At 49.6% G+C, this 24,687-nt stretch overlaps 8 protein-coding genes across 8 annotated transcripts; 4 read left to right on the top strand and 4 right to left on the bottom strand.

The window, feature by feature from the left end:
• Positions 1–699: 699 nt before the first annotated feature.
• On the top strand, positions 700–4,065 carry K444DRAFT_579188 (uncharacterized protein). Its single transcript, XM_024877647.1, has 2 exons — positions 700–1,180; positions 1,228–4,065. Exons 1-2 carry the CDS (start codon positions 741–743, stop codon positions 3,806–3,808), a joined length of 3,021 nt encoding a protein of 1,006 aa, XP_024744440.1. The 5' UTR covers positions 700–740; the 3' UTR covers positions 3,809–4,065.
• Positions 4,066–6,766: 2,701 nt separating this feature from the next.
• On the bottom strand, positions 6,767–12,716 carry K444DRAFT_17529 (uncharacterized protein). Its single transcript, XM_024870769.1, has 8 exons — positions 12,348–12,716; positions 12,022–12,272; positions 11,570–11,969; positions 11,327–11,521; positions 11,178–11,279; positions 11,090–11,132; positions 10,927–11,019; positions 6,767–10,803 (listed from the first exon to the last, which is right to left on the bottom strand). The coding sequence occupies exons 1-8, from the start codon at positions 12,348–12,350 to the stop codon at positions 7,037–7,039; spliced, it is 4,854 nt and encodes a 1,617-aa protein (XP_024744439.1). The 5' UTR covers positions 12,351–12,716; the 3' UTR covers positions 6,767–7,036.
• Positions 12,717–13,629: 913 nt separating this feature from the next.
• K444DRAFT_507825 (SMAD/FHA domain-containing protein) lies at positions 13,630–14,286 on the bottom strand (the record flags this gene model as incomplete). Its single annotated transcript, XM_024873406.1, has 1 exon — positions 13,630–14,286. A coding segment is annotated over one exon (657 nt), but the record flags the coding sequence as incomplete, so codon positions are not given.
• A 1,117-nt stretch (positions 14,287–15,403) lies between these two features.
• Positions 15,404–17,305, top strand: K444DRAFT_658553 (uncharacterized protein). The gene is made up of 2 exons (XM_024886269.1): positions 15,404–16,304; positions 16,355–17,305. Exons 1-2 carry the CDS (start codon positions 15,783–15,785, stop codon positions 17,150–17,152), a joined length of 1,320 nt encoding a protein of 439 aa, XP_024744437.1. The 5' UTR covers positions 15,404–15,782; the 3' UTR covers positions 17,153–17,305.
• An 846-nt stretch (positions 17,306–18,151) lies between these two features.
• Positions 18,152–18,463, top strand: K444DRAFT_515241 (uncharacterized protein; the record flags this gene model as incomplete). Its single annotated transcript, XM_024873580.1, has 1 exon — positions 18,152–18,463. A coding segment is annotated over one exon (312 nt), but the record flags the coding sequence as incomplete, so codon positions are not given.
• K444DRAFT_690313 (uncharacterized protein) lies at positions 18,152–19,192 on the top strand. The gene has a single exon (XM_024887763.1). It carries the CDS (start codon positions 18,499–18,501, stop codon positions 19,162–19,164), a length of 666 nt encoding a protein of 221 aa, XP_024744435.1. The 5' UTR covers positions 18,152–18,498; the 3' UTR covers positions 19,165–19,192.
• On the bottom strand, positions 19,116–20,605 carry K444DRAFT_606462 (uncharacterized protein). Its single transcript, XM_024879001.1, has one exon. The coding sequence runs from the start codon at positions 20,571–20,573 to the stop codon at positions 19,221–19,223; it is 1,353 nt and encodes a 450-aa protein (XP_024744434.1). The 5' UTR covers positions 20,574–20,605; the 3' UTR covers positions 19,116–19,220.
• A 3,632-nt stretch (positions 20,606–24,237) lies between these two features.
• On the bottom strand, positions 24,238–24,636 carry K444DRAFT_516014 (HET-domain-containing protein; the record flags this gene model as incomplete). The annotated part of the gene is made up of 1 exon (XM_024873642.1): positions 24,238–24,636. A coding segment is annotated over one exon (399 nt), but the record flags the coding sequence as incomplete, so codon positions are not given.
• Positions 24,637–24,687: the final 51 nt, after the last annotated feature.

The raw sequence follows: 24,687 nt of genomic DNA, 5'->3' as shown, positions 1-24,687 counted from the left end.
TGCGATGTCAAAAATTTTCAAGTCCACAAAGAACGGAAGCCAAATATGAAGCTGGGCAGTTGATGTCTGAGTCTTAGAAGATCGGGCTCGTGAAAACGATACAAGTAGGAGCAAAGGTATCAGAAACAAAGTTAGATATGTACCAGTGCACCACAACCGAGTCAGTAAGTCGTTATCAATTCAAGCAAAAATCCGCATTAAAATGAATTGATGGTACTACAAGCCCGACGTGAAACGTATTACTATATTCAGCGCCGAACGCTCCAAACACTTCAAAATATGGAGCTAACAAGAACGAATTCTTAATAAGATGTCCATATCTAGAACGTGTATTGTCCCATGATTTTGGGAGTGTTTGTAGGCATAGAAGAACTCCCCTAAGCTGTTCCCATTTGAAGCGTTTGCCCTCCGCCAGCCGTCCTGCTGCTGTTGAAATCTGCTCTTAATTTTCAGGAGACTTGCCGCTTACTTATGGTTGTAAACAGGGAGCCAGTGGACAAAATTCTTAGGGCTGTGTAGCCCTAGTCTGAAACTTCATCCTGTTCGCAAAAGATGATGAGGGCTTGAAGAAAAAAATCACGTGTGCAATTCAAAGTCATGTGAATGGCTGAATGTGAGGCGTTCCCTTAGGCGAAGTGTGATGCAAACTCACATGAGGCTGTGCGAGACAAAAACGTCAACCTGCTCATCTCACGATCTGCTTTTCATGCCATCCCAAATATCGACGGATAATCCTCAATATGGTGCTAGACGCTCTGTCGGCGGTGTCTTTAGCCGCAACCATCGTTCAGTTCGTCGACTTCAGCAGCAAAATCGTCTCCAAAGGCTACCACCTCCACAGATCAGCAGAAGGCGTTCTGCCTGAGAACGCGAGGCTCGGATACGTGATAGCGGATCTGAAAGATCTCAACACCAAACTTCAGTGCCACGAAAGGCTAGGGTGCTTGACGAGAGACGAGCAGGCCCTCGAAGATTTATCGTCGCAGTGTTCAGCGCTTGCGACCGAGTTGCTGGAGCGGCTAGAAAAGCTTAAGGTTGAGCAACATGCTAAGAATCGAAAATGGAAGAGTTTTCGTCAGGCGCTGAAGGTGGTGTGGAGCAAGGAGGCTTTGGATCAGATGGCAGCGACATTGTCAGACTATCGGAGCCAGTTGGAGCTCCATGTCTTACTCTCTTTGCGGTATTTTGAAACGGAAGATCGTCGCTGAGCCGAGCTAATAGTTGCAGTGAAAACCATGATTTTTCTACCGTTGAGCAAGCCAAGGGGTTTGACAAGCTCGAGAGCTCTCAAAAACATATCATTCGGCTGTTACAAGCAAGACAGACCCCATTCAGCGAGGAATTCCGGATTCAGAACGAGATCGTTGCCAGGTTCCACGAAGACAACAAATTTCATATTACTGCCGAGCACGAGAAAACGCGAGCAGAAATTATCAAAGTTGTGAAAGAATCCAGACTCATATCCTGCGAGCCTTGTTTAACCATTCCATCAAGCGAAAAATCGGCTGAGGACGAAAAGCGGTCTCAGATGGAAGACGCGATCTTAGACAGCCTAGGATTTCCGTATATGAACGATCGGTATCACGAAATCGAGGATGCACACAGAAAAACTTTTGAGTGGATTTACAAACTTACCGATCCGGGTATCAATCTTTGGGGCGACTTTTCCCATTGGCTTGCTCATGGAGAAGGCATTTATTGGATTAATGGAAAAGCTGGCTCGGGAAAGTCTACATTAATGAGATACATCTACGACGATAGGCAAACGACATCACTATTAAATGAATGGGCCGGTACACCTGATGGATTGTTATCGGCAGGATTTTTCTTCTGGAAAAGCGGTGTTCCCGAGCAGGCATCCCAGACCGGACTCCTTCGCTCTCTTCTCCATACTCTTCTGTCCCAAAAGCGCCAACTTATCCCCAAGGTCTTGCCGAAAGATTGGAAAGAATGCCAGCGGCTTAAGTCCTTATGCCAATCCACCCATGAATTGAGAGGCTGGCGTCCGATGGAACTCATAAATCTCATCAAAAGCCTTTTCAATTATCTGATGGGCACACGGACCTGCCTGTTCATCGATGGGCTTGACGAATATAATGGGAGCCCGACTGATACTATCCGGCTTTTGAAAGACATATCCTCTTCCAATGTCAAAATTTGTGTGTCCAGCCGCCCGTGGAATGAATTCCATCAAGCTTTTGACGAGTTTCCGGGGCTACGACTGCAAGATTTCACCTTTGACGACATTAGCCTCTATGTTAATGAAACTCTTGCTGCAGATGCAAGAATGAAGACCCTGTCGGATGAGTACCCAACTGAAGCTTCTAAGCTCGTCACTGAGATTATCACCAAAGCAGATGGCGTGTTCCTGTGGGTGAAACTCGTTGTGAGGTCGTTACTAGAAGGAATAGGGAACGGAGATAGCATTTTCGAACTCGGAACCCGATTGCAGGAACTTCCATCTGATTTGGCTAAGCTTTACGCCCATATGCTAACCACCGTCAAAGAGAGATATCGAATCGAAGGTTGGAAGTATTTTCAAATGATGCAAGCCTGGCGGCTCTTGGATATTTTGCCAGCGTTTGAAGGTTCTTATAAGCAACCTATTCGAGCTCTTGTTTTGTCTTTTGGCTTAAAAGAAACTTCCCGGTCACCGAACGATTGGACTCCACCAATATTGACAGAGCCAGAAAAGAAACGACTTATTAGCAGGGTCGACAAACGCTTGAAAGTTTGTTGTGCCGGGCTGCTGGAGCTCTCGGACATTTCGAATTTGGCGCCTACCAACGAAGACCCCAAAGTTGTGGCCTGGAATCCGCAAGTCAAATATGTCCACAGAACCGCTGCCGATTTCCTGGTGGAGGCTCAAACGCGATTCCCAACAAACTCCAGTATCGACTTCGGACCGAACAGTACTTTGCTCCGAGGGTATATATCCCAGCTTAAAAGCCACCGCGTAAGCATTGCCAGATATGATTCCGAGCTGGATATGCGCATTGGGACAATCTTGAGCTTGGCATACATTGTTGAGAAAGAAAATGCTCCACTAAGTGTCGAATATGTAGACGATTTTTTAACGACACTTTTTCGCCACGTACCAGTACCGTCTCGAAAGGCCCACCTAGCCAACTCCAGTGTCATTGAGCACTTCTGGCCACGCGTAAAACTCATATGGGCTGTTCGGGCATCGTTGTTTCGCTACCTCACTGTCAAGCTTGGCCTCCCAAAGCAACTTCCACGGTCCCCATGTGGCAGGTCTTATCTTTACTACGCATTAAGCGCGGAGCATGAGCATGTGAATGCCCACAAGAAAAAATATCTGAACGCGACACTTATGAGCTCTGAGAGGATCGTTGCATTTCTGTTACCTCACAGTAATCGAACCGATATAAAAGAGAGTTGGGAAAGGGTTCTATTTCATGCTGCACGCTATGTGGATGATTATGAACGGTATTTCATGAGATCGACGCGGGATGATGTAGGGAAAATGCTCCTTGCTACTCTGCAACTATTCTTGGAATTCGGTGCCGACCCCTCCACGAAAACGCGAAAAAAAAACTTGTATGGTGGCGATGGAGTTCTTGTTAAAATGTACAACAATTGGCCAGTGGGCCAATCAAAATGGGACGTGGAAAGAGTCCTTTGTTTCCTAGCAGAGGATCATCCAATCGAAGTGGGAAGAATACGAAGTGTCATAAAACGTCAAAGGCGGTGGCCTAGGTTTGGTTTCTTAAAGCACACAACCCGTGTAAAACAGCCAAACGTGGACTGGCAGCAATATCCGGAGCGAACGTGGTGGAAGAGCTGAAGGGGTGACCTAGGTATTCAAATTTACTCAATGCAAGTCAATGAAGTGATGGGTAGAAACTTTCCGCTACTGTGCAAATATCAAAGTCGAACTGAAAACAGCATAACAGGATTGTAAGCCTTGATTTGGAAAGGATCTGGCAACCGTGACGAAAAGTCGCCCCTCTTAACACTTCAAAGTGTGAAAGCAGCAAGCGCTATTTATTTGAAAATAAATTTCTGGTTTTGGAGCGCAGTATTTTGATAAAGAGGTTGAAGGGCTCGTTTGAACCCTTCTTGCCGCTTGAAAATGGAGGAAGTTGAGGTAGAATGCAAACTTACAACATTCCGAAATTTTGGGTTCTGCTTGTGGTCTAGTATATCTCAAATAAAATTATCTAGAGAGATCATGAACTCCATTCTATATTCCTGTTGATGAGACTTTGACCCAACCTCAATCCCAAAGAAAGGCGTGGGATCGGTCAAGTAAAGTGACCCCTGGCCCTGTAAACCTTACGAGTTATGCAGCACCCCCGCGTCGACCCCTCCCTCCTTTACAGATGGCAGTGCCTGCCTGTCACATCAATAACCGTCCACCACATTCATATATGCTCGGATGTATGTGACTTGTGAAGTCATATAGTAAGATGTTCCAACCTCAAACCTTCCACCCCTTCCCGCTCCTATCAACTGAGCTCCAGCTCCGCATCTGGGAGCTTGCCATCGCCGCCCTAGGCTTCCGCGTTTTTGAGCTCTTCAACATCTGATTGGAATATAAACAAACATCTCCGTTCACTGTTCCAGTCCCGCAGCACGTTTGCCGAGCCTCTCGCACCTATCTTTGATGCCCCGACAGCTGTCATTTGCTGCGAAAGGACAAGATGTTGAAAAGAACAATGACGTTATTTACACGAGGGCTGATTCGAGAAAGGGAAGAGGGGAAGCAATATTTGTGGAGAAGGGGGATCATTCGAAAGATCCTCCTTTTCTCTGGCATGAATTAAGTGAAGGGCTTGAGAAACACAAGTTCAATTATGAGCAGGCTGGGAAAACCTGTCCGAAAGTATAACTTGAGGGACTACGGAGCGGCAGTACGCAAATACTTGGTTTGGAGGATAAATTGCTGGGACTTAAAATATGAGAATCAATTTGATTTAAGTCGTTACTGCTTCGAAATCGTAGATCGGCAAGCATGGTAGACTTCACTCTGTACTTGGGCTTTGTCTTTAGTAATCGACAGGGGGAACATGTACACCTTCTTTTGGGGAAATATCGATTCAAAGTGTATCGCATTGACTGTCAATGTCCGATTTAAGGTAACCTTGTGCACTATGCTAATGTCGAAAATCAGGGGCTGTGCGCTCTGTGGTCCACTTTTAAGTGGGGACGTAATTTCCAGAGTTTTAAGGAAGCTGGAGCTTTCCTAGAAAACACAACAATCAAGCTTCATTTCAACAGCTAAGACTGTAATGTCAAAACCAATATCTCTCCCATTTCCAGCAACGGATTTCGTAACTTGGTCTCCACCAGCTCGGTACTCGGTACGCAACACCCCAGGGGAGTGCAAGCTGAAGAACAGGGGGTCGTTTCAGGGGCCAACTCGCAAATGGAACCCTGAAGGTCTACTTCTGTAACGCAGCTTCAAACTACCACCCAACTAGGACTTCCTATTCACATTCCAAAAGACACCAGACCCTATCTCCATTTCTTGACGCTGAACCTCAACTCATAATGGACTTGCCTACTAGCAGCTTCCTCCAGGCCTTCCACCTCTTCACCCACCTCCCCCCAGAATTACAACTCAATATCTGGTAGTACGCAATCTCCTCCACCCCCTCCCTCATCGCCCAAATCACCAACCTTCAAACCCTCCGCTATTCAACACCCACAACCAAACCCCCCTCACCTCCGCCAGTTCCATCCCCACCGGCTTACACGCCTCTCACTTCTCCCGCTCTCGCGCTCCCAACACTAGCAACTTTCCTTCCCTTTCTCCACCGCTAGAGATGGAGCAAACGCCCAGAACCACCCACCAGCAAGCATACTCAACGACTTCTCCAGAGGATGAGATATCTTTTTGCTAGAGCGGCCATCGGGGGCACAGCGCCTGAACTCGGCAGATCTTCATGCGGTAAGAAGGATAGCAACTTGCATTGCGGCGTGGAATGGCACGGGCTTCAACGGCTGACGAGGCTTTGGGGAGGAATTCCACAAAGTTTCTATCTCTCGACGAGATTATAGTTGTTGGTTCGGAACTCAGCTGTTCGGGGTGGAAGAAATATCCGAAGAAGACGCAGATACGGCTTGTGGGGTACCAGAGGGGAAATGGATCGGGGCATATGTATGGTGAGAAGGCGTTGGCGGAGGGGTTTGTAGAGGTGTATAAGGAAAGGGAATTGGGGTTTCCGGTTTTGGCTTATGGTGATTATATCCGCTACCACCCAAGGGCTTCCGTGGTGTCGCCACTAGGAGAGGACGAACAGACTAGGCTATGGAAAGAGTCCAAGTTTTCTGGGCATCCAGTGCAGAAGCTACGGGGTACTATCCCGAGGAATCTTTCTGAGTATCCAAGAGCAAAATAGCCATTTTTGTGTGTGTTTGAGACCCATTCGAGACTCCACATATCCTGATATCTTTTCCTCGGTCGTTGTCTCCATTTGGAAGCTCTGGGTAGTCTCCTTATTGCCCATGTCTAAGTCTAGATACGTAAGTATATCGCAGCTCACGGGCGGGGAAAGGATCATGCGCTGAATGCGACCAAGGACGAGTAACCATGCATTTAAAAGCAATCAAAAAAAGATACAAATGCGCTGCGAGTCATTTGCTGCCCCAGGAGGAGTGACACTTCAAGTAATCACTAGTCCATCCGGGAACTGAAAAGAGACTGCTCAGCTTCGGCCCCGCTCGCTCACAAGACTCATACCCTCTCGCTAGTTCTTTCCCACACTGCGAAAGAAGCACGGGAAAATAATGTCACATACTGATAGGAATCGAGGGCAGAAACAGTTTGGATTCAACGCTACTATGCTACCAGCAATGCTCGCTCCATATACATCCTGTATCCATGCACCCCAACCTTTTATCCTAAGTACCCTCCTATATCCCTCACAATAACGCCAAAATACAAATATTATTCCTACATACACTCAACCCCAAACCAAGATATCCAACACCAAATCTCCATAAACCCCCGTCCCAAAAATAAATCCCAGAAGTCCGTTCTAATCCTACACTCCTTAATCTCCTTCCATTAACGGCCAAACCCTCCAATCCCCAACCCAACAGCCTCATCTTCCCCGGCCGGCTTTTTCCCCTTTCTCCGACTACTCAACCTCCTCCTCGCCTCCACCTCCCGTTCCCTCTCGCCCCAACTCCTCAACAGCAGCGCCCGCTCCCTCGCCTCGTCAACCCTGACCCCCTCAGGAAAATCGCCAAACTCAATGATCCTCCCGCCGTTAACTCTCATCCCACCACTGCCACTTCCGCTTCGTTCCATCCTCTCTGCATCCCCTGCCTCCCCAACGATTTCACTGCGGAAGACGGGTCTGCCTCTATCGTATTCAGCTGCAGTGTCATACGAAGCCGGTGTGTTGGACGGCGGTTGCGGACTCGGATACGACCCTCCCGTGCCAATGCCAGAGTTAAAGGATCGAGGGGAAGAATATGGCTGAGATGATTGAGATAAGAAAGAAGCAGGGCTATTCCTCGGCTGCTGCGGCTGCTTTGCTGACTGCACCCCCCATTGTGGCTGTGGACTCGGGTATTGACTCGGATACGCGGACGTGGAAGTTGAGCTCAGCATTGAGTTCGCAGGCGCAGGTGGCGGTTGTGGAGAGAGCGTGAAGCTCGAGGGTGAAGGGGAGAACGATGGGGCAGTGGGGTTGAATTTCCTTTCTTTTTGTGATTGGGACGGAGGTGGAGGGGAAGACAGGGTAGGAGGGATTGAAGGTGCGTTGCCTCCCCAGTCTTCGAGCTTCTCGACGAGTGCTGCGCGGGCGTAGCCTAGTCGAGGACTGATTTTCTTCTGCGCATCGCGTTCTCGGTCACCGCGCTCCTTCTCTTTCATCCGCTCGTAGACTTGATAGCTTGTTGGTGGTATCCTGGGACTGAAGACGGGAAGCTGCGGAGGGGGCTCGGTTTCTGCAAAGCTTGGCCGGCGTCTTCTTTCTACTTGGCCTGTGGAGCGGGCTGAGTGGTCCGAGTGTGTTGACTGCCCGGAGGGATCGCGGGACATTGGTTGCGAGGTGTAGCCGCCTTCTTGGTTTGAGAGCTCTGGACGGCCTGGGTAGTAGGGGTTGGAGTTTGGGTTTTGACTGTTGACTTGGATATTCGGGGAAGAGAGGGAGAGGAAGGGCGGGTTGGTGACCTCGGTCATGGTTGAATGGGAGAGAAGCATAGAAGCGGGGAGGGATTCAGAGGCGTTGTATTTTTGGTATGTCGGATACTCTGATGCTAGAGGTGACGAAGAAGCAGTTCCGGTTGGCTCGAATGGCGGCATACCTTCCATCCGGGGATACGTGTTAGATGGGTAAGGTTCTGGCCCAAGGTACGGATTATCCTGGCTGTATCGACCTGGAATTTGGTAGAATTCCGTGTCCGAAGATGGACGAAGATATGGCGAGGTCGGATAAGGTACCCTGGGAGTATTTGGCGGATGTGGTGATGGAGAGGGCTGAATCACCTCAATCGGGAATCGTTGTAGCGATGCCATTGCTGAGCTTGAAGGTCGTTGTAGACTCGACGCACTTTCGCTGGAAGGGGGAGGCTCTGTCGAAGGTCGAACAAGTTCCTTCAGTCCAGCAATGGTATCACGAGTTGACCCCAGTACCGCAGAGGCATAAGAGGCAGTCCCAGTCCTCAACCGACTTCTCTCACTTCCCCGTCGCGAAGATGACCTTCGATCTTGAAGCATTCCTCCCCCTCTTGCTGGCGGTGGACTGCTCTGGTTGATATGCGTCAAGGCGACTTCCGCAACAGATTGACCCGACATTCGGCCTCGTGATTGAGCACGAGTCGAAGAGCTTCTGTGCATAAAGCCTTGTGCTGTCTCGTGACTGACACTGACTCTGGGGTCGATGGCAGCCATTGCTCGATACGCGCCCGCATTATCTCGGTACCGCGATTTCTCCATGTTCCTAACAGTTCGGTGAAGTATCAGAGGATCGGGTCTCTGTCTTGGTTTCCGGGATCTAACTTCTTCCCATTGACCACCTGGACTCATGGAAGAATCTCGATGGAGAGTCCGCTGAGATGCCTGGACTGTCATCGCGGTTGAGCCCTCCCTATCGCTTTCATATCCTGGGTCTTCCTGTTGCGGAAGCGGAAACATATTCCTGTACATAGCATCCATGCGTTGAATATAGTCCGTGTCATGTGTCAAGCTAGATGGCGATTCGTGTTGGTCTTTATCAGGTTCAAATCCCCACGTCGAGATACGGGAACGATTGTGATCTCCGGGAGTTTCTGGGCCTGTGTCGGATGAGCTACTCGTACGATCAAAGATCGAGGTTTGGAATGCTTCTGGTCTTCCTCCAGCAATAACATGCGAGGACTCGGGTGTGCGTTGATCAATCTCCGATTTGATGGCCACCAGTCGCGGTTCTAGCATCTGTTGTGCATATTCAAGAATTTCTCTTTGATCACGAGAGAGATGCTTGGATAGATTCTTGACGAGATGCTCTTTCAGTTTATTCCCATGAATCTCATACAGACGATAATCCTCAACGAGTCCGGCATTTGCTTTCCGTGCAATTCTGTCGTTTGCCATATCGTATGAGCAGCAAAATACTCTGATGGCACGATCAAGCCACATTGGAAGAGTACCAGCACCGGACAGAGTATCGAAGAAGAAACCTTGTACCACACTGTGAAGTCTAATAACATCGACGGTGTCTGCAAGCATATCTCGACTGCTCTTAGAGCTTTGAGAAGAATGAATCGAGACATCGTGATGATTCCTGTCAATGAGCGCGAACATGATGAGAATTTTGAACGTGTTATTCAGCGAGCGCCCAATGATCGGCTCTGCGGTCTTGACGGGTACATCGAGCGCCTTGAGACCTAAGGAGATCATTTCCACAGGAACGTGCTGGCTGAAGAAACAAAGGAGGTAGATCAAATTCAAAGCTTCGTGGGCTCCGAGGGCTTTCAATTGATCGACAACAGCCATGTAGGTACCTAGACCTCGCAATCTTGGCTCGGAAACGTATGATCGTGCGAATTTTGAGAGCGGTTCATCAGTGGTCTTGAGCCGTTGAGAAACTGCATGAATGACCACTGGCAAGAATCCCATCGCCTGGACAAGCTCTGTCGAATGCCTCAAATCATCCCTCGAAAAGGGTTCCTTCTTATCAAGCTCGAGTAGAAGCAGTCTTTGAGCCTCACGAGCGGACAAAAGTGGCAACCTGATGATCTGTGGATTCTTGAAATGATAGTTCCCAGCGACGGACCGTTCGGTGGAGGTATAGATGAGACTGGTGTTAGGGCTATCAGGAATAAATTTTTCCAAAGCCTCCGTATCGCCAAAATGGATACCATCCAGAACAAGTAGCCAGTTGTGCCGGTGATTGAGCCACTTCTTGACCATTTTAATGAATTGGTGAGGATCTTTCAACAATTTTGCGTCGTCACCCTCGACATGCTTTAGCGCTGCCTTTCGGGCAATATCCCAGTAACCAGCTGCCAGTTCTGTTAGACTTTTCGCTCGTACCCAAAAGATGCCGCCTGGAAAGTCGTCCTTGTGTTCGTATAGATACTGTCTCGCTAGGTGAGTTTTGCCACCTCCTGGTAGACTTTGGATCAACACCGCGGAAGTGCCTTCTTTTCGTCGCTTCTTATCGAATAGTAACTTGTGCATTTCAGCAAGCTCCGCTTGTCGACCGACAAACAAAGAGTTGGGACGAAAGCCAGAAGGTTTGATGAAATATGCGGTATCTGGTTCGTCGGTCGACGTGTCTGGCTCGATACTGACATTGGATTGGATCATAAGTGTTGGATTATTTACAGAACTTGATGGAGCTACAAGAAAGAGAAGCATCAGCCTATATTCAACAGAGGTATCTTACAACTGAACGAGCCCCCAAAATAAAATAAAAATAAAAATAAACCAAGCTTTTTAAAATCATTGAGATGAATACGTGCAGAGAACTTCAATGCAATCCGCCTCAGTGATGGCCAACCATTTCTTCAACCTCCTCAACCTCGGGTGAGTGGAATCGTGGTTCAGGAGAAAGGCTTCTTGTCAAAGCAGGTTGGCTTGGAGGTTGTGTTGTTTGTGAAATAAATTGTGGACCGTGTGACATACTGGGCGTATTTACAGCACTCGTTGATGGGTGTGGTGTGGATGCCTTTTACAATCAGCAAGCGTTCGATATTCCCAATTGGAGACTGACATAGTATCCCAAAAGATGAGCTGCTTCAGCTTCCTTTTTCTGCCTTCTTTGCACTTTTTCTATCTCCCAATTTGACGCCACAAGTTGGGGAGCTTCTTGAACCTGAAAAAGTCAGTGCGGAGCAGTGAGTAGTATAACAAGGAGCCTACCCATGATTTAAGCGTGACGGATACATTAGTATAACCAGGAGAATTTTTGCTCTCGAACTTGGACATTGATGAATGGGTCGCCTCAATACCAAAATACTGTACATCTGGTAGTAGTGGACCAGCTGAATGTTGGTCCACGACGAAAAGTTTCGAGCCCTTGAAATCTGTCGGGGCAGCTTCATGAACCATGCAGACCTGATGAAGTTAGTTGGCGAAGGCCATAACCCAGAATGTCAAACATACCTTGAAGCGTTGATATATATCCAAGAATTTGAGGTTGATATTCTGAAGTGTTTCGCTATTCGTTTGCAATGTTTGAATCAGTCCTGATTGTGTATCCAGAAACTTCCTCGGAACAAGCGCGTTAACCATTCCTTGAAGCACCAAGCCCCATTTTGCGGGGTCAGCACCGATGTGAGGTGTGCCCAGAAACATGATCCCATATGTTGAGACGAAAATAGAACGTAAGTCGTCTGCATTTTTGCTTTGCAGGTCAGCGGACAGCTCGAGTGCCCGCTTGACCAGTATGCCCCCTAAGCTATGGCACACCCATAAGATGGGATTTTCGACGGTCTCTTCGCTCTTTCGTTCTAAAGCTAGGGATGTAAGGAGGGTTTGTGCGTGTTGGTGGATCTGGTCCGAGCTGCCTAGCGTTAGCAGATGTGTCTTTGGTGCGGAATGTCGAGTCCGCATACCTTGGGCTCTTGTTACTGCCAAACGTCCAAACATCTGCATTGTAACCATATGTCAAGATCCTTGCCTGCGACGACTTCAATGAGGCCGGCAGCAGCTGTGTGGGCCAGAAGGTGCCATTCTTTGCTGTCCAACTCCGCCGTGGATCTCCATTCAAACCATGTACAAACACTATATCGACTTTGGCATCGGGATGTGTGTATAATTCGGTGACCTCGAAGCGTTTGATGTCGTCTAGAATGATAGCGGAGCCCTATGTTTGCGCGTCATCGTCAGCCTTGTCTGTCCTGCACTGTACTAGACGCGAATAGGGTTTGGATGCACTTACCATGCTTGTGCGCTGTTCTCCTTATTCTGCCTACCTCATACGCTGCATCAGACCAGGGACCGGGTAACGGCTCGGCCTCTTTATATACGACTGCAGCTTCGCCCTACTTCTATGTCATGACTGAGGTACACCGGCAGGGAAGGAAGCAGTAGCTCTGTTAAGGACACGAAAACGTCTGCCTGTGTGACCTGGCGTCTGAGGGGAGCTCGTTTCGGTGTACTCCCCTGTGGCACGCGCGAAGCAATTAGTCACACGGAAGACTTGACTCGCAGTGGCCCAAACGGACTCATGGCCGCAGAGACATTTGGGAAGTGAGTACGTGATTTGTGCCCAGTAGGAGGGGTGGCAGAGTCAGCTGCAAACGTGGGTTAGGCGTGTGTCTCATTTCGGAGGATGCGAGGCACAGGGATCTGCGGGAGGCTGCCGGTACCAAACGGGGGATGACAGACAGGGGTTGGCCAATGCCGCGAGTGTAGTACACACAGTAGCAGTCGAGCCTCATGGCGATGAAGTTGGAGAATGACAACGCATTGAGCGAGGCTGAAAGCTTCTGCTCTGAGAGGTCGGGGACAGATCCGGGGTAAGACATCGGTGATGGACGAGCGCTTTATGCAAAATCAAAAGTTGGTGGCTGCAAGGCATACACGTGATTTGAGAGGAAACATTGGTTGAACGGTGTTGCATTCTTGTAGGCTTCCTTCACATGCCCGTCTTTCAGCTGCTATTTTGAGGCTCATGAGAGAGGCTGATCGAGTCGTCGAGGCTCGATGTCCGCAGTTAGCCACTCGGGCAACAAGTCCACGTACTCAAGTGAACATCGTTCAAGCATCTTCGTTCTGTTTCGGAACATTGCAGCCCAGGAATATGCCTGTGACACACTTCAAGCACGTGAACTGCTTGACAACTCCAAAGAGCTGGCTCGTCTCAGGGCGCATGAGTTCGGCAGATTCGGAGAGTAATTCAGTTCTGACGGAGGTTGAAATTGACGATTTCGGTCGGTCCTTGGTGACACCGCCCCACGGTCTCGGTACTTCAGACGAGGCCGTGATACCCACCGCACTCCGTGGTGTGGGGTTGAGACGACTGGAGTGAGAACGTGAAATGGACGTGGTCATTTGTACGACGCGTTCCCCGGATTTTCCAGCACAGTCGTACGGAGGAGCGATTGCCGAGATTCTAAGGAGAGTACGGAGTATAACTGGCATGGTCACCTCGAGGTTGCTTCCCACGCATCACATCTTGTGAGACGTTACGGGCTGCAAATACACATCGCTCAACCCTTTGATAACATCAACACGTACTCCCTTGTGCTATGTCCAAATTGAATCATATCTTTGTCCCGTAACTCCAAATATCGACTCGGCGGGAGCTCCTCCTTGTTGAGTAACGTGCCATTGGCAGATTCGAGATCGATGAGATATGGTTTCACCTTGCCCAGCTTATCCCCAAATTCGTTCTTCTTCTCAATGTAACGAAACTGGATGACGGCATGTTGCTTGCTGATGCTCGGATGTTCTGCTGCCATATCTACAACCGCTAGCTCTCGCCCAATAAGCCAACAACTTCTCTTGCTCAGCTCTATTGTTTCCAGGATATCTGCGCCTTTGAACACAAACAACTTCCAGTCGTCTTTTCCAGGAGGCTTGCGAGCTTCGGCTGGTTCGTGGTACTTGAGAGCAATCGACGTGCCATCAGATTGGGCGACCGAGTTTGATGCGGCAGCTAGAAGACCAGTTGGTGCAAGACTGGGCTTCTGCTTCTCTGGCGGTTCCTCGGCCGCCACAACGGCCATCGATGGGTCTTTGTTGGCCTGGAAAGACGCCGCCTGGGAGGGAAGCGGTCCTTTGGCTTTGCGAGTCATCTGCGATGCAGACCCTTCTCTTGATGATCTAACGTCTTTTTCCTTGCTGCCTCGTCGTGGCGGCGAGCGGTCTCTTGTGCTTCGAGGTTTGGTGTCACGGTCTTCGCGTCTTCGAGAGGATTCGGCAGCAGGACTTCGAGATCTTCGACGCTTCCTGTCTCTGTCGTCGTGCTTGTCTTTTCCACCATCGGCGTAGGACCCTCCACGCCCCTTCTCTCGATCTGCCACCTCGCGGTCCTTTCTCCGCCTTCGTCGCTGCCTCTCCTCCTCGGAGTCGTACGAAGATGACCGAGAGCGGCGGGGTCGACGCTCCTCTTTCTCCCACCGTGACGATCTGGACGACTCCATCCCTTACACGCAGCCTGCTTCGCCAGCTGTTGACGTGTTGCTCGCGGAGGTTGCAGTTGGCCGCAGCGCGGAGGCAGAGCAGAAGTTGATTGATTTTGGGGAGAGACGGTGATCGCCAATGGATTTTTTAACCTTCGTGCCACACAATAAATTTAGCGCCAGGGGGCCATCCTTGTGCGGCCTCTTCTAACTTTGAACTTCTCCAAACCTCCTTTCACGTCCAATTTCCACCACCAACAACAATACGAAGACGAACACGCCGCAATGCTGCATACTTCGTGTTCTCCCAAGGACCCATCGCTTGTGGTGATGGAGCCGAGACAAGGCTTCACGGTCAACAATTGGAGTCCCATTCTCAAGCTGCCGAACCAGCCCACACTTGACAAATCCACGGTTTCACGATTTCCTGTGAAAGAGTCGTTTCGAGCTTGTACCAAGAAATCCCAGCGTAGATAAACACTACGTTACTGTACTGCCCTGAATCGCAAGTCCCTCCCAAGTGGGAAACGGGGCCGAGATAGTGCAGTACATGGCGATCTGAAGATCTGCCCCTCACGTCCGTCCGTGATGGCTTCTGTGATAAATGGGTGGTAGCCCCGCGAAGTTTCACGACCACCCAATGTATGGGCAGCAAGTTGTCCATTGCTCTTTGTTCTTTGTTCATCAGCATGGCCCTTAATCTGCCTCCGACTTAAAGATCGGAGTGTGCGTCGGGGCATTGCTAGCATCTTGATGCGTTGTGACAGCTAGGGAGGGGCCGCATGCCAGGTCCCCATGTTGTAACTTGGGCGGTTCCAACCGCTTTTATGCGTTCTCCCATTCGTGAATAACTTCCCAATAATCATGCCTCTGTCCTAATTTGCTCTGCAGATGGCCAATGGCACAGTTCTGATGGATCCGTCGATCCGTCGTCCCACCTTGCTGGGACGTCGAGCTGCGATGAAGCAGGTGTGGGGTTCTGTTACTCTCCTGTTGCTTCCGTTTTCCATATATCCTGTCCCCCGCACCCAAACTTCTCATTTCTTGATCAGCCTTATGGCCCAAGCCCCGAGTCTATTTTGCTTTTGGAGAAACTTCTCGAGGGCTTCCATCTACTTCCACCGCTCCTTTGCGGAGAATATTCAGCCTTCGTGAAACTTTCTTGGCACGGTTCCCCATGTCAATGATCTGATTACGGCCCCGTGTGCGCCAGTGTTGGAGCGTTTATTCCCAGACTTCACTTCAATATGGAGACGCCGGTTCGCAGAAATGCCATGAGGGCGACAATGACACATGTTGTCACGCAGTGGGAAACGGGACAATGGGCAAGAGAGGGCATCGAGTCAGGACGGGCGAGGGCGAACAGCGAGTCCCTCAGGCCGATTACATTTTCGCCAACCAACAGGCATTCCGGCGGATTGCGGACAAAGAAAGACTTGAACTTTCCTGGAACTCCAGAGAGCGGGCGGTGGGACTTTGGTTCAATCCGTCACATCAAGCAAGGTTCGACCGAAATGCGCACCCCTGTATCTGCTGTCGACTCTGTCTTTGAGTTACCCTGCAACGAGTCTCATGCATCACCCAACTCGTCAGCTCATTCGTCCTTTATGGCGGAGCTCGAAGCTACCTCACCAGTAACGGTTCGTCACTCCGAGCGACTTGTATCACCAGCATCCTCAACACCGTTGGCCACACCTCTATATCCGACTCCTCCAAAAGGTCTGCACTTGCAAAATTACAGCATGGATTTCAAGAGTGCAGGAAATGCCGTGAGTTTGACCATGGCACTCACCGTTGCAATGCTGACCCATAATCTCAGCCTCGTGCCGTAATAAAGGTTGTCGACGAGACAATTGCCGCCATCGAAGATACCAACCGGAAACTTCTTAGCCGCGCGATTGCAGCAGAAGACACAGCCAAGGTCCTTCGGGAACAAAACTCGCAGCTTCAGCTCAAAATCAAACACTGCAGCCAGACTCACCATCGTCCAAAGACCGCATCCTCCCAGCCAACACCGGCCCTTCGGTTTCAACATAGGCATACGGACAGCACTCACGACCCCACTCCTCTCTCTTCCTTCAATTCTACCATCGACCAGCTTGTCCTGGACAAACCGGCTCCCAAGCGGAAGCCTCGTCCACCCCCTCCCTATCCGCCAGCGCGGAATGTTCCTTACACATCTGCGCAGCCCCTTTCGCCTCCTTCTCATGTCGATCTTGCACCAAACCCCTTTACAGATACCGGTTTTGGGCGATCTTCTCCTCGCAGGCCACCACCTCTGACACTCAGGCAAACGCGCTCGAGGTCTAACATCAACGAAATCTCCAGTCCAATTCCAGGCAGCGTGATGAGGCACGAAGTGACCTTTGACGGGACGCCAATCTCATTTTCAGCTCGTGCGAGGAATATTAGCTTAGATGAGGCGAGGAAGAGAGCAAAACCATTGCCGCCACTAGGGCCGATGAGTCCTAGCGTTGTTCGGGGATTTGTAGAGCTCGAGACGGCGTATGGGTTTGATGAGTTCGGAATGGACGCTAGGGATCCTGAGAAGAAGAGGAGGCGGCGGAGAGGATTCAGCGGGCTTTTCAAGCGGGAGAAAAATAAGGATTTCATTTGAGCTTGGATCGATGGATGGAACTCGGATACCCTGCCGTTTTGGGGGCTCATCACGGGATATGCATATCACGCTTTCATGTATATGTTCTTTTGCGTTTTCGATGGAACAGCTCTCTCACACGCTAGACAAATTTTGAATCACCTCGCACTTTCCCTCCGACAGCTTGCTCTTGACACTGCGCTTTGATCTAGTTTCCATGGATGCACCACGAACAATGTAGATTTAGTAAATTCTCCAAGCCTTGTGTTCCCAGTTTCTCTCTAGAGTCACAATGCATGACATAGCGAGGGATCCTTCCCCGCAATATCGTGTAGAATTAGCCCTCGATGAGGGGTCCGTGGGGAGTTACCAGAGGTATGTTTTGGCGGGGCATGCCACCTTGGCAGGGGCGGGGCGGGAGACGGCGCCGCATCGTGTTCCCGATGGGAGGGAAGTCAGGGGAAGCCTGCGCGTGCTTTCATGCACTCTTCTCCAACTCTCATGCTCTGCACGACATCTCCCCCTTCTGGCTTTTCATCCGGCAGGGCAGCATATTGTTTGTTTGTTTGGACGAACAGCTTCTCTATCTCGGCCGCTATCCCGAATCTTGCTGCATATTGATACCCGATTCGGCGCTCAGGGGTCTCTCGATGAATCGCGAATCTTCGGATTCCATGTTCATTTGGCATGATGCCAATTTAACGGACTGTAGTACGATTGCCTCGCAGGAGGGAGCTCAGGGGTAAATCTCCCAGCAGCTGCAGGTGGCTGCTCACCCTCGCCTTAAGACATCCCACTCACATCAGGTGCAGGAGGAAAGGAGTCCAATGCGATGGACAGAAGCCCTCATGTAAACACTGCACCGGTTCAGGGCAAATTTGCCAGGTCTCCAAAGCTCGCCAATTCTTTCATCATTATCAGGCTCATCATCCCTTGCTCTACGATCCCAATTTGTCTCCATAGCCGCTGCGCCATCCACCTCTGCCAAGCTCTTCACTACCCAGACCAAGAACACCGAAGTTTGACTTTCTTTGTCAATATACCGCTCCTCAGATCTCCAGAACATTTGGCGGTGAGTTTGAGAATTGCTTTGTGCTACAGGCTACACATTATAAGCCGGTTGTTCGACGTGCTGCAATCGCGCTCGGCTTTTTGCACGAGAAGTTCACGTTACATGATGGTACTTTGACAAGAAGAAGGGCAACAAGTGAGGACGAGAACTTTGCTCTAAGCCAGTATGTAAAAGTACTAGGAACTCTACTGCAGCCAGCGAAGGCGGAAAGGCAGCAAGCAGCTGATGTGGCCTTGATGACTTGCATCCTAGTCGTCTGATTCGAAGACCTTACACCACGGCGCGGCACTCAAGCATGTCGACGCAGACATCAAGATACTCTTCGAGCTCTCATCAATACCGATGTCTTCCAGCCTCTCTGTATCGCCGAACCCATACACTCCCTCTCAACAATCAACCAGATCTTCATCCGTCTCGAGACACAAGCGGGGACCGTCACCTTCAGCACAAAACGGCAGCTCGTCTCCCCAGATCACGACTTTGGACCGGATGGCTACGACGAAGATATCCCCAGTACATTCACTTCAGCGAAGATGCGCGAAACGCACTAGAATACATCCGTACAGTAGGTTCCCAAGCACCGCGTATATATTCCCTCATAATCGGAGAGGACGAATTACGAAATTTTACAGCGTCCATCCGCACCATCGCCGCACCATTTAGTACCCAACCATTCGTTGAGAAATCATGTCGCGGAGATCGTCGAGCTTGTCGAGGAGTTCGCCAATGCATCTTCCCCCTCACCTCCTCGTGGAAGCAAATCTCCTCACTCCACCCCCCTACAAATAAAGGTAAATGGGTTATCTTCAGTCTAGACATCGGCCTCATCGGCCTCATTGTGCCCTTGTATTTCGTAGTGGGAAAAAGTAGAGATCACGGGATACGCATGAAAGCGATTAAGCTTCTTAGGAGCAGTAAAGATGTTAACAGAAACATTTGCCTGTCTGCACTTGTACTATAAGTATGTCAACCTAGACCAAAGGAAAATACATCCTCACGCCCCGCCTATTTCTCTTCTCAAATCGTCTTATCGACCCATTCCTGACTATGATCAGGCTGCCTCACAACATCCATCTGCGCCCGACTTAACTCCACCCCATTCCTCCTACTCGCCTCCCAAAGCGCAGCCTGCCTATCCCTCTGCATCCTCCACGCCTCTGCATCCGCGCTCGGAATCCGACTCTTCGTCCCATGCACCCAATCAAAGAAGCCCAACGTCCCAAAGTTCACCGCCGTCTTCGGATTAAACGCGCGCTCATGATGCAAATCGTGTTTCCCGGGGTCATTCCACTTGCTCCTATACCCGGTATGAGCGAGGACACTCATTGCGGATGCTGCCATGAGCCACACGTACAGCACTATCAGGTGCGTGCCCCAGATTTGCGACAGCGGAAAGGGGAGAGTGGAGGCGAGGAACTGCGTGAAAAGGGGCCCGATGAGTGCGGGGAAGATGTTGAACAGGATTTGTTCACTGGGCGAGCAGTACCATGCTGCGATTCCTAGATTGGCTTTCGTCTTGTGGTGTAGCTTGTGCGAGCGGTTGAAGTGCGTGTACAGTGCCTTCGCGAGGGTAGGAGGCAGGAGCTTGTAGTAGAAGGCGTCTGAAGAGGGCGAGTGGTGCGCAATCCAGTGGGGGTAAAAGTAGAAGAGGTCGTTGAGAAGATACCAGATTATTCCTTGGAGGGGCGGCACGTAGGATCTTGGTAGTTGGACGATATTCTCGGCTTCGATCTTGGTTTGTAACAGCAGAATCCAGAAGAGGAGGACCATGAGTGTTGAGATGAAGACGTTGGATGCCACGGTCCGTAGGATTTTGAGGAATTCTTCGGAGTCGTTTAGTGCTTTGTGGGTCTGCTTTTGGATGCGATTGTTGATGTATTCTCGGTGGTTATCTTCGTATATGTGAAATGCGAAGTCCAACCATGCTTGCGGAACATAAACTCCAATCTTTGATTCTTTCGCCGACTCGAGATAGTGCCCTAGTAGCTCTGGCTTCCAGTGGTATAACTCGTGCCGTAAGGATAGCAGTGAGACGATGATGTAGGTCGCGCTCGCCAGGGAACTTGGCACGATCCATCCTCGCCAAAGAGAATAGGGGTCGAGGAGCGGCAAGAAGGGGAAAATGCTGTCGCGGGTTTCGGACGACTTTGTGATGAACCATTCCCAGTATCCGAAGTAGTGGAAATTGTTAGAGACAATCAACAAGGCTTCCAATAGACCGAGAATAAGAGGAACAATACCGCATCTGATGACGAAGTTCTCGGGGGCTCGTTTGATTTTGAACATCCATTCCTTCTGTATCTGATCCGCCACTTCCTCGTTACTTGGTCTATCCGAGCGTGCGGAAAGCTTGGGGTCTTGGTTACTCATGTTGCAGAGAATACTGTGGTAATCAAGTGTGTAAATAAATATTTCGAGGTAAAGGTGGGTGGGTGTTCTGTTTAAATCTCCAGCTGTAGCCTTGCCAGAGGTGCAGTGGTGGCGCAGCTCAGGGGCTCAGCCAACCGAATTGGGCGCCTAAAGCGCGCACCAGGCTGCCAGCAAAACAAATAAATGCTCGGATTACAGGCCCAGGCACCTTACGGGTGCATTTATCATCTCTGATTTACTCTTATTATCTGTCCGATATGTCGTATGTTGCCCCTCCCCTTAAGCCTCGAAACTCTTACTCCTAACTTGTCAATTTCCCCCGTCGCTACCTTATTTCTGAGATCACTGGAATCTATCTGCTTCTCAAAACTTATCATGAAAAATTGCAATCTCACACCAAGAATTGGGCAAGCAGCTTCCCCACCATGCAGCATCAGCCATCTAGCGATGACCACTGCCCCTCTCACCCCATACCACCACCCATGACCCATATCCTTCCCAAAGCCTCCCATCATCTACTCAAACTCTTCCCATTTTCTCTCACTAACAATATCTCTTTAATAACCTCGCGGAATCTCTAGTCTTTGTTTTGTTCACCGAGCAGAAACAATGCATCAACCTCCTCTTCACCAATGACCTCTGAAATAAACTGCTTAACTGAAGCTCGATAGTTTGTCTCATCATCTGTAAGGAAAGATGGTGCGGCACCTAGGTCAAGATCTAGTCTGTGTTGAGAAATTTCCAGCATCCCGTCGTGCCTTGTGATAGTCAAAGCTGCCAAACTTGAGCTAGTATATGAAATTGTCAGGGGTGTTTTGATATCGACAGTCCTGAGTTTGTCTCGTCAAAGCAGTCTTCGATGTAATTATAATAAAGTGTTGATCTCGACCCCGATGTATAAGGCAGGACCCTAACCATGTTTGTTGAGCGGCTAGCTGAAATCCGTCACAAGACAGAGAGCTCGAGTATCGGAAAATATCCTGGATCGAAAGAACGATGGAGGGATATCTGATTTGTTCGATCTAGGTGATTGAAGATTGAAGGTCGAGGAACATGTCAGTCAACGCAATTACGTGCGGATCTAAGGGGATGACTGGAGCTGTACGAAATATGGGGACGCTTTTCTGAAGGTGCTCGAGAAGGTAGTGAAAGATGTTTCTTGGTGTCAGGTTTGGGGAAATGGGTATCGGGGTCGTCGGCTCTGCCGGAGGTTGGTATGAAACCTCTAGTCTATAAAGATTAGAACGTGCCTCTGATAGGGGATGGGTTTGTTGTACAGGTTCGAGGAGTACCCTGCTAGCACCACCTTTGCATCTTCGGCAAGGGTTCTCATTGCAATTAGATACTCTGCGGATTCTTTTGATCCTTGTCGCATCAATGGGTGTTCCGTCTCGATATTTTATGGATGCCGTTCTGTAAAACGGTTAGCTTTTCTGTAACGTTTGGAATTGCACGGCAACTGGTCATACCCGTAATGGCATAATCTAAACAATCCCGATTCCTCTCTGGTCAGTGTAACGTCTTGCGAGAAGTTCGAATACCACTAACCTTGGGCAATTTGAAGATCGAGGGGTCTGTATTCTTCCCAAACAACTGTGCTTATTGCAGGTGATACCAAAAGGCAAAGAACGAGATGAATGCAAGAAGACTTCATTTTGTTGATATTGAAAATTGACTGAAGTTGACTGATGAGTTCAATTATATCAAAGCCACTGCTGCCTTGCCCGTCCTCAACTTAAAATTGAAATCTGTTCTTCGCTGTTTATTGCTGGGTTTTTTGGTGATAATCTTCCTGGACTAGGCAGCAGACACTTCCTCCATCCAGATAGAAAACTGCCACTTGGTGATGCGATTCTGCACGCATTGCACTCCGCTCGAAACTCAACGAGAAAGGAGAGACAAGTTTGGAAATTGGAGAATGGACAAGTTCCGGGATGGGCCACGATTCGTACGACCAACTTCGATATCGACTTGGAGAAACGCACCGTGGAGATCAAGTGCCAGCAACGCATATCTGCGGCCTCTGACGAGATTGAGGTCAGGCGGAAGATAGTGGATTGTTATGTTCACACGGGAATAACTTTGGAGCAGGTTGGAGCAGTTATTGCAAGATAGCCTTGAAATATACGTTGAACGAGGTTGATCTAACCACTTGTCATTACCGCGGCGAGAGAATCGGTGGATAAGACTCTTCAACCGTTTGAGGCTCAGCTTTCGGACTTCGCTGCGCCCCTAAGCCTCTGTTGTTACTTTGGAACTCTAAACGATGTGTTAATGCGGAAGAAGCCGTTATGACTTGCAGAGTTGGGAGATCGAGGCGTAATGTGATCTCCCGGCCATCCTCTTTCAGAGCCCGCTGGTCAATCGGGCCATCGAAAACGGTGAAAGGCTTGTCATGAGGGTCCGACAGGAAGTTGACCGCACGCCCTACAAGACGTTCTTCAGCCGCGCTAATTATGATAGAGATATTCGATTGAGGAAATTGGCAGACAAAATCGCCAGGTTTTGCCTCACTCGGTACGAAGCAGATGAAACCTGATTCACAGAGAGCTATGCTGGTATTTTCTGTTGGGTTCTCGGACGTGACACTTCGAGCGTCGAGCAGGATCCGATTTAAAGCTTCGCGGCTTTGATGTGCTTCTCGACGAGGCATATACAAACGGTGGCTCGAGGCTGGGGAACGCCATTGTTTTCTATTTCCAGCTGAGGAGGGTCCAAATGCATCGCGCCAGCCCGAATTTCGCTCGAATGCGACAGCAAGTTCAAAGTCTCTACTCACACATTGACTTCGAAACTTGGCCGCGCCGTACGTTTTGTGGAGGTTGTTAATTTTCAGTAACCGTTCTATACAATTCAGTGACAAAGACCGTGGCCTGAATCCACCTTTGGGCCAATGTCCGCCTTTGTCCTCAAATCCTGCTGGGCTCACGTACGAGATAATCGAAGTGATATATCCCACGGCCTCGGTGACAATGTCAAATTTGCCGCCCGCTACCCTCGTGCACTGGGAATGAGATATCCGCAACTTCTCATGAAACTCTTGGGATGCACTTATGACGCTGTCCCAACGAAAATGGCGCTGCATGCAATGCTCGAGCACCCGACGATATATCTCTGGTAGGCTGAAAGAGTAGTCAACTGAGACTTCTGCCCTACAACAACTTTCCGCAAGAGAGTGAAGTCCGAAAATCTTGTCCCTGGAGTCCTCGCAATTTGCACCCCCATACTTCGAGCAAAGTGCAATCAGAGGACTGAATACCGGATCCGCGTCCAATGTACTCCTCATTCTGACCTGTCTATCCACCCAATCGTTACACAACCTCGCAGCCGTACTGGATCTAATCTCCTCGATGATGGAAGCCTTAAGGTCGAAATGATTTTTTTTCTCGTCTACTTTGGACAGCCAGTCGGTGTCTATGCTTGAAAGAAACCAACATAGTTGCGACCACTGGCACATCTCATCCCCCCACTGGATATCGATGGCTGCAGCCAGAAGGACTTCCTGGATAATCCATAGTCTAGTCCAGTATTTTTGACGGCATAGGGCTCTGACTGCCATCAAATTTAGTAACGTAATCCACGGTGAAGTATCGAAGGGTTTGCGATAGGTGTACGTGGTCTCTGTCTGCGTTGAAAGCAAGTTGATCGCGGACCCGGTTGCTGAATTTCCAACGCCTAACCAGACGATAACGCTTTCGGCCTGACTGTAAATCAACCCCATTTGAGTGACCTGGTGGTTACGCTCCTTGACATCTTTCTGATTGATGCACAAAGCGTCTATCCAAAGCACACGGCCATCAGGCTCAGCTTGTTTACGAAGGTGCTGCAAAGCCAACGAAAGGTTCGTGGGAGTGGTTTTTCTGGAAAAGCTTTTCATCCCGCCAGCTGATCCCAGGTCCCAGACGTACGAAAGAGCTTCATATTGGGGTTTATGACACAGTCTCTCATGCTTAATCCGCCATTTGATGGGTTGATCGTATCCGGGCCGGGCAGGCTGCAGGACGAGAAGTCGTATTTCGTCGGGGAATTGAAGTGGCTTGTAAGTGACCGAAGTGGAAGACATAGGCAGTATGCAATGTCAGCTAGGGGAGGGAATTGTCAGACTTGACTGTCG

The sequence above is a fragment of the Hyaloscypha bicolor genome (assembly GCF_002865645.1).
Source record: "Hyaloscypha bicolor E unplaced genomic scaffold K444scaffold_10, whole genome shotgun sequence".
Classification (NCBI taxonomy): domain Eukaryota; kingdom Fungi; phylum Ascomycota; class Leotiomycetes; order Helotiales; family Hyaloscyphaceae; genus Hyaloscypha; species Hyaloscypha bicolor.
Note: the sequence above shows the minus strand (reverse complement) of the source record. Positions and strands in the feature narration are given on the sequence as shown.

What these genes read in the sequence shown, in the direction of transcription:
- K444DRAFT_579188 (XM_024877647.1), top strand. Translation starts at nt 741, where the DNA reads ATGGTGCTAGACGCTCTGTCGGCGGTGTCTTTAGCCGCAACCATCGTT. An exon ending in CATGTCTTACTCTCTTTGCG is followed by an intron (nt 1,181 to 1,227) that starts GTATTTTGAAAC and finishes TAATAGTTGCAG; the next exon opens with TGAAAACCATGATTTTTCTA.
- K444DRAFT_690313 (XM_024887763.1), top strand. Translation starts at nt 18,499, where the DNA reads ATGTCGACGCAGACATCAAGATACTCTTCGAGCTCTCATCAATACCGA.
- K444DRAFT_658553 (XM_024886269.1), top strand. Translation starts at nt 15,783, where the DNA reads ATGGAGACGCCGGTTCGCAGAAATGCCATGAGGGCGACAATGACACAT. An exon ending in TCAAGAGTGCAGGAAATGCC is followed by an intron (nt 16,305 to 16,354) that starts GTGAGTTTGACC and finishes CCATAATCTCAG; the next exon opens with CCTCGTGCCGTAATAAAGGT.
- K444DRAFT_606462 (XM_024879001.1), bottom strand. Translation starts at nt 20,573, where the DNA reads ATGAGTAACCAAGACCCCAAGCTTTCCGCACGCTCGGATAGACCAAGT.
- K444DRAFT_17529 (XM_024870769.1), bottom strand. An exon ending in GGCAGTAACAAGAGCCCAAG is followed by an intron (nt 11,970 to 12,021) that starts GTATGCGGACTC and finishes AACGCTAGGCAG; the next exon opens with CTCGGACCAGATCCACCAAC. An exon ending in CTCATCTTTTGGGATACTAT is followed by an intron (nt 11,133 to 11,177) that starts GTCAGTCTCCAA and finishes TGATTGTAAAAG; the next exon opens with GCATCCACACCACACCCATC.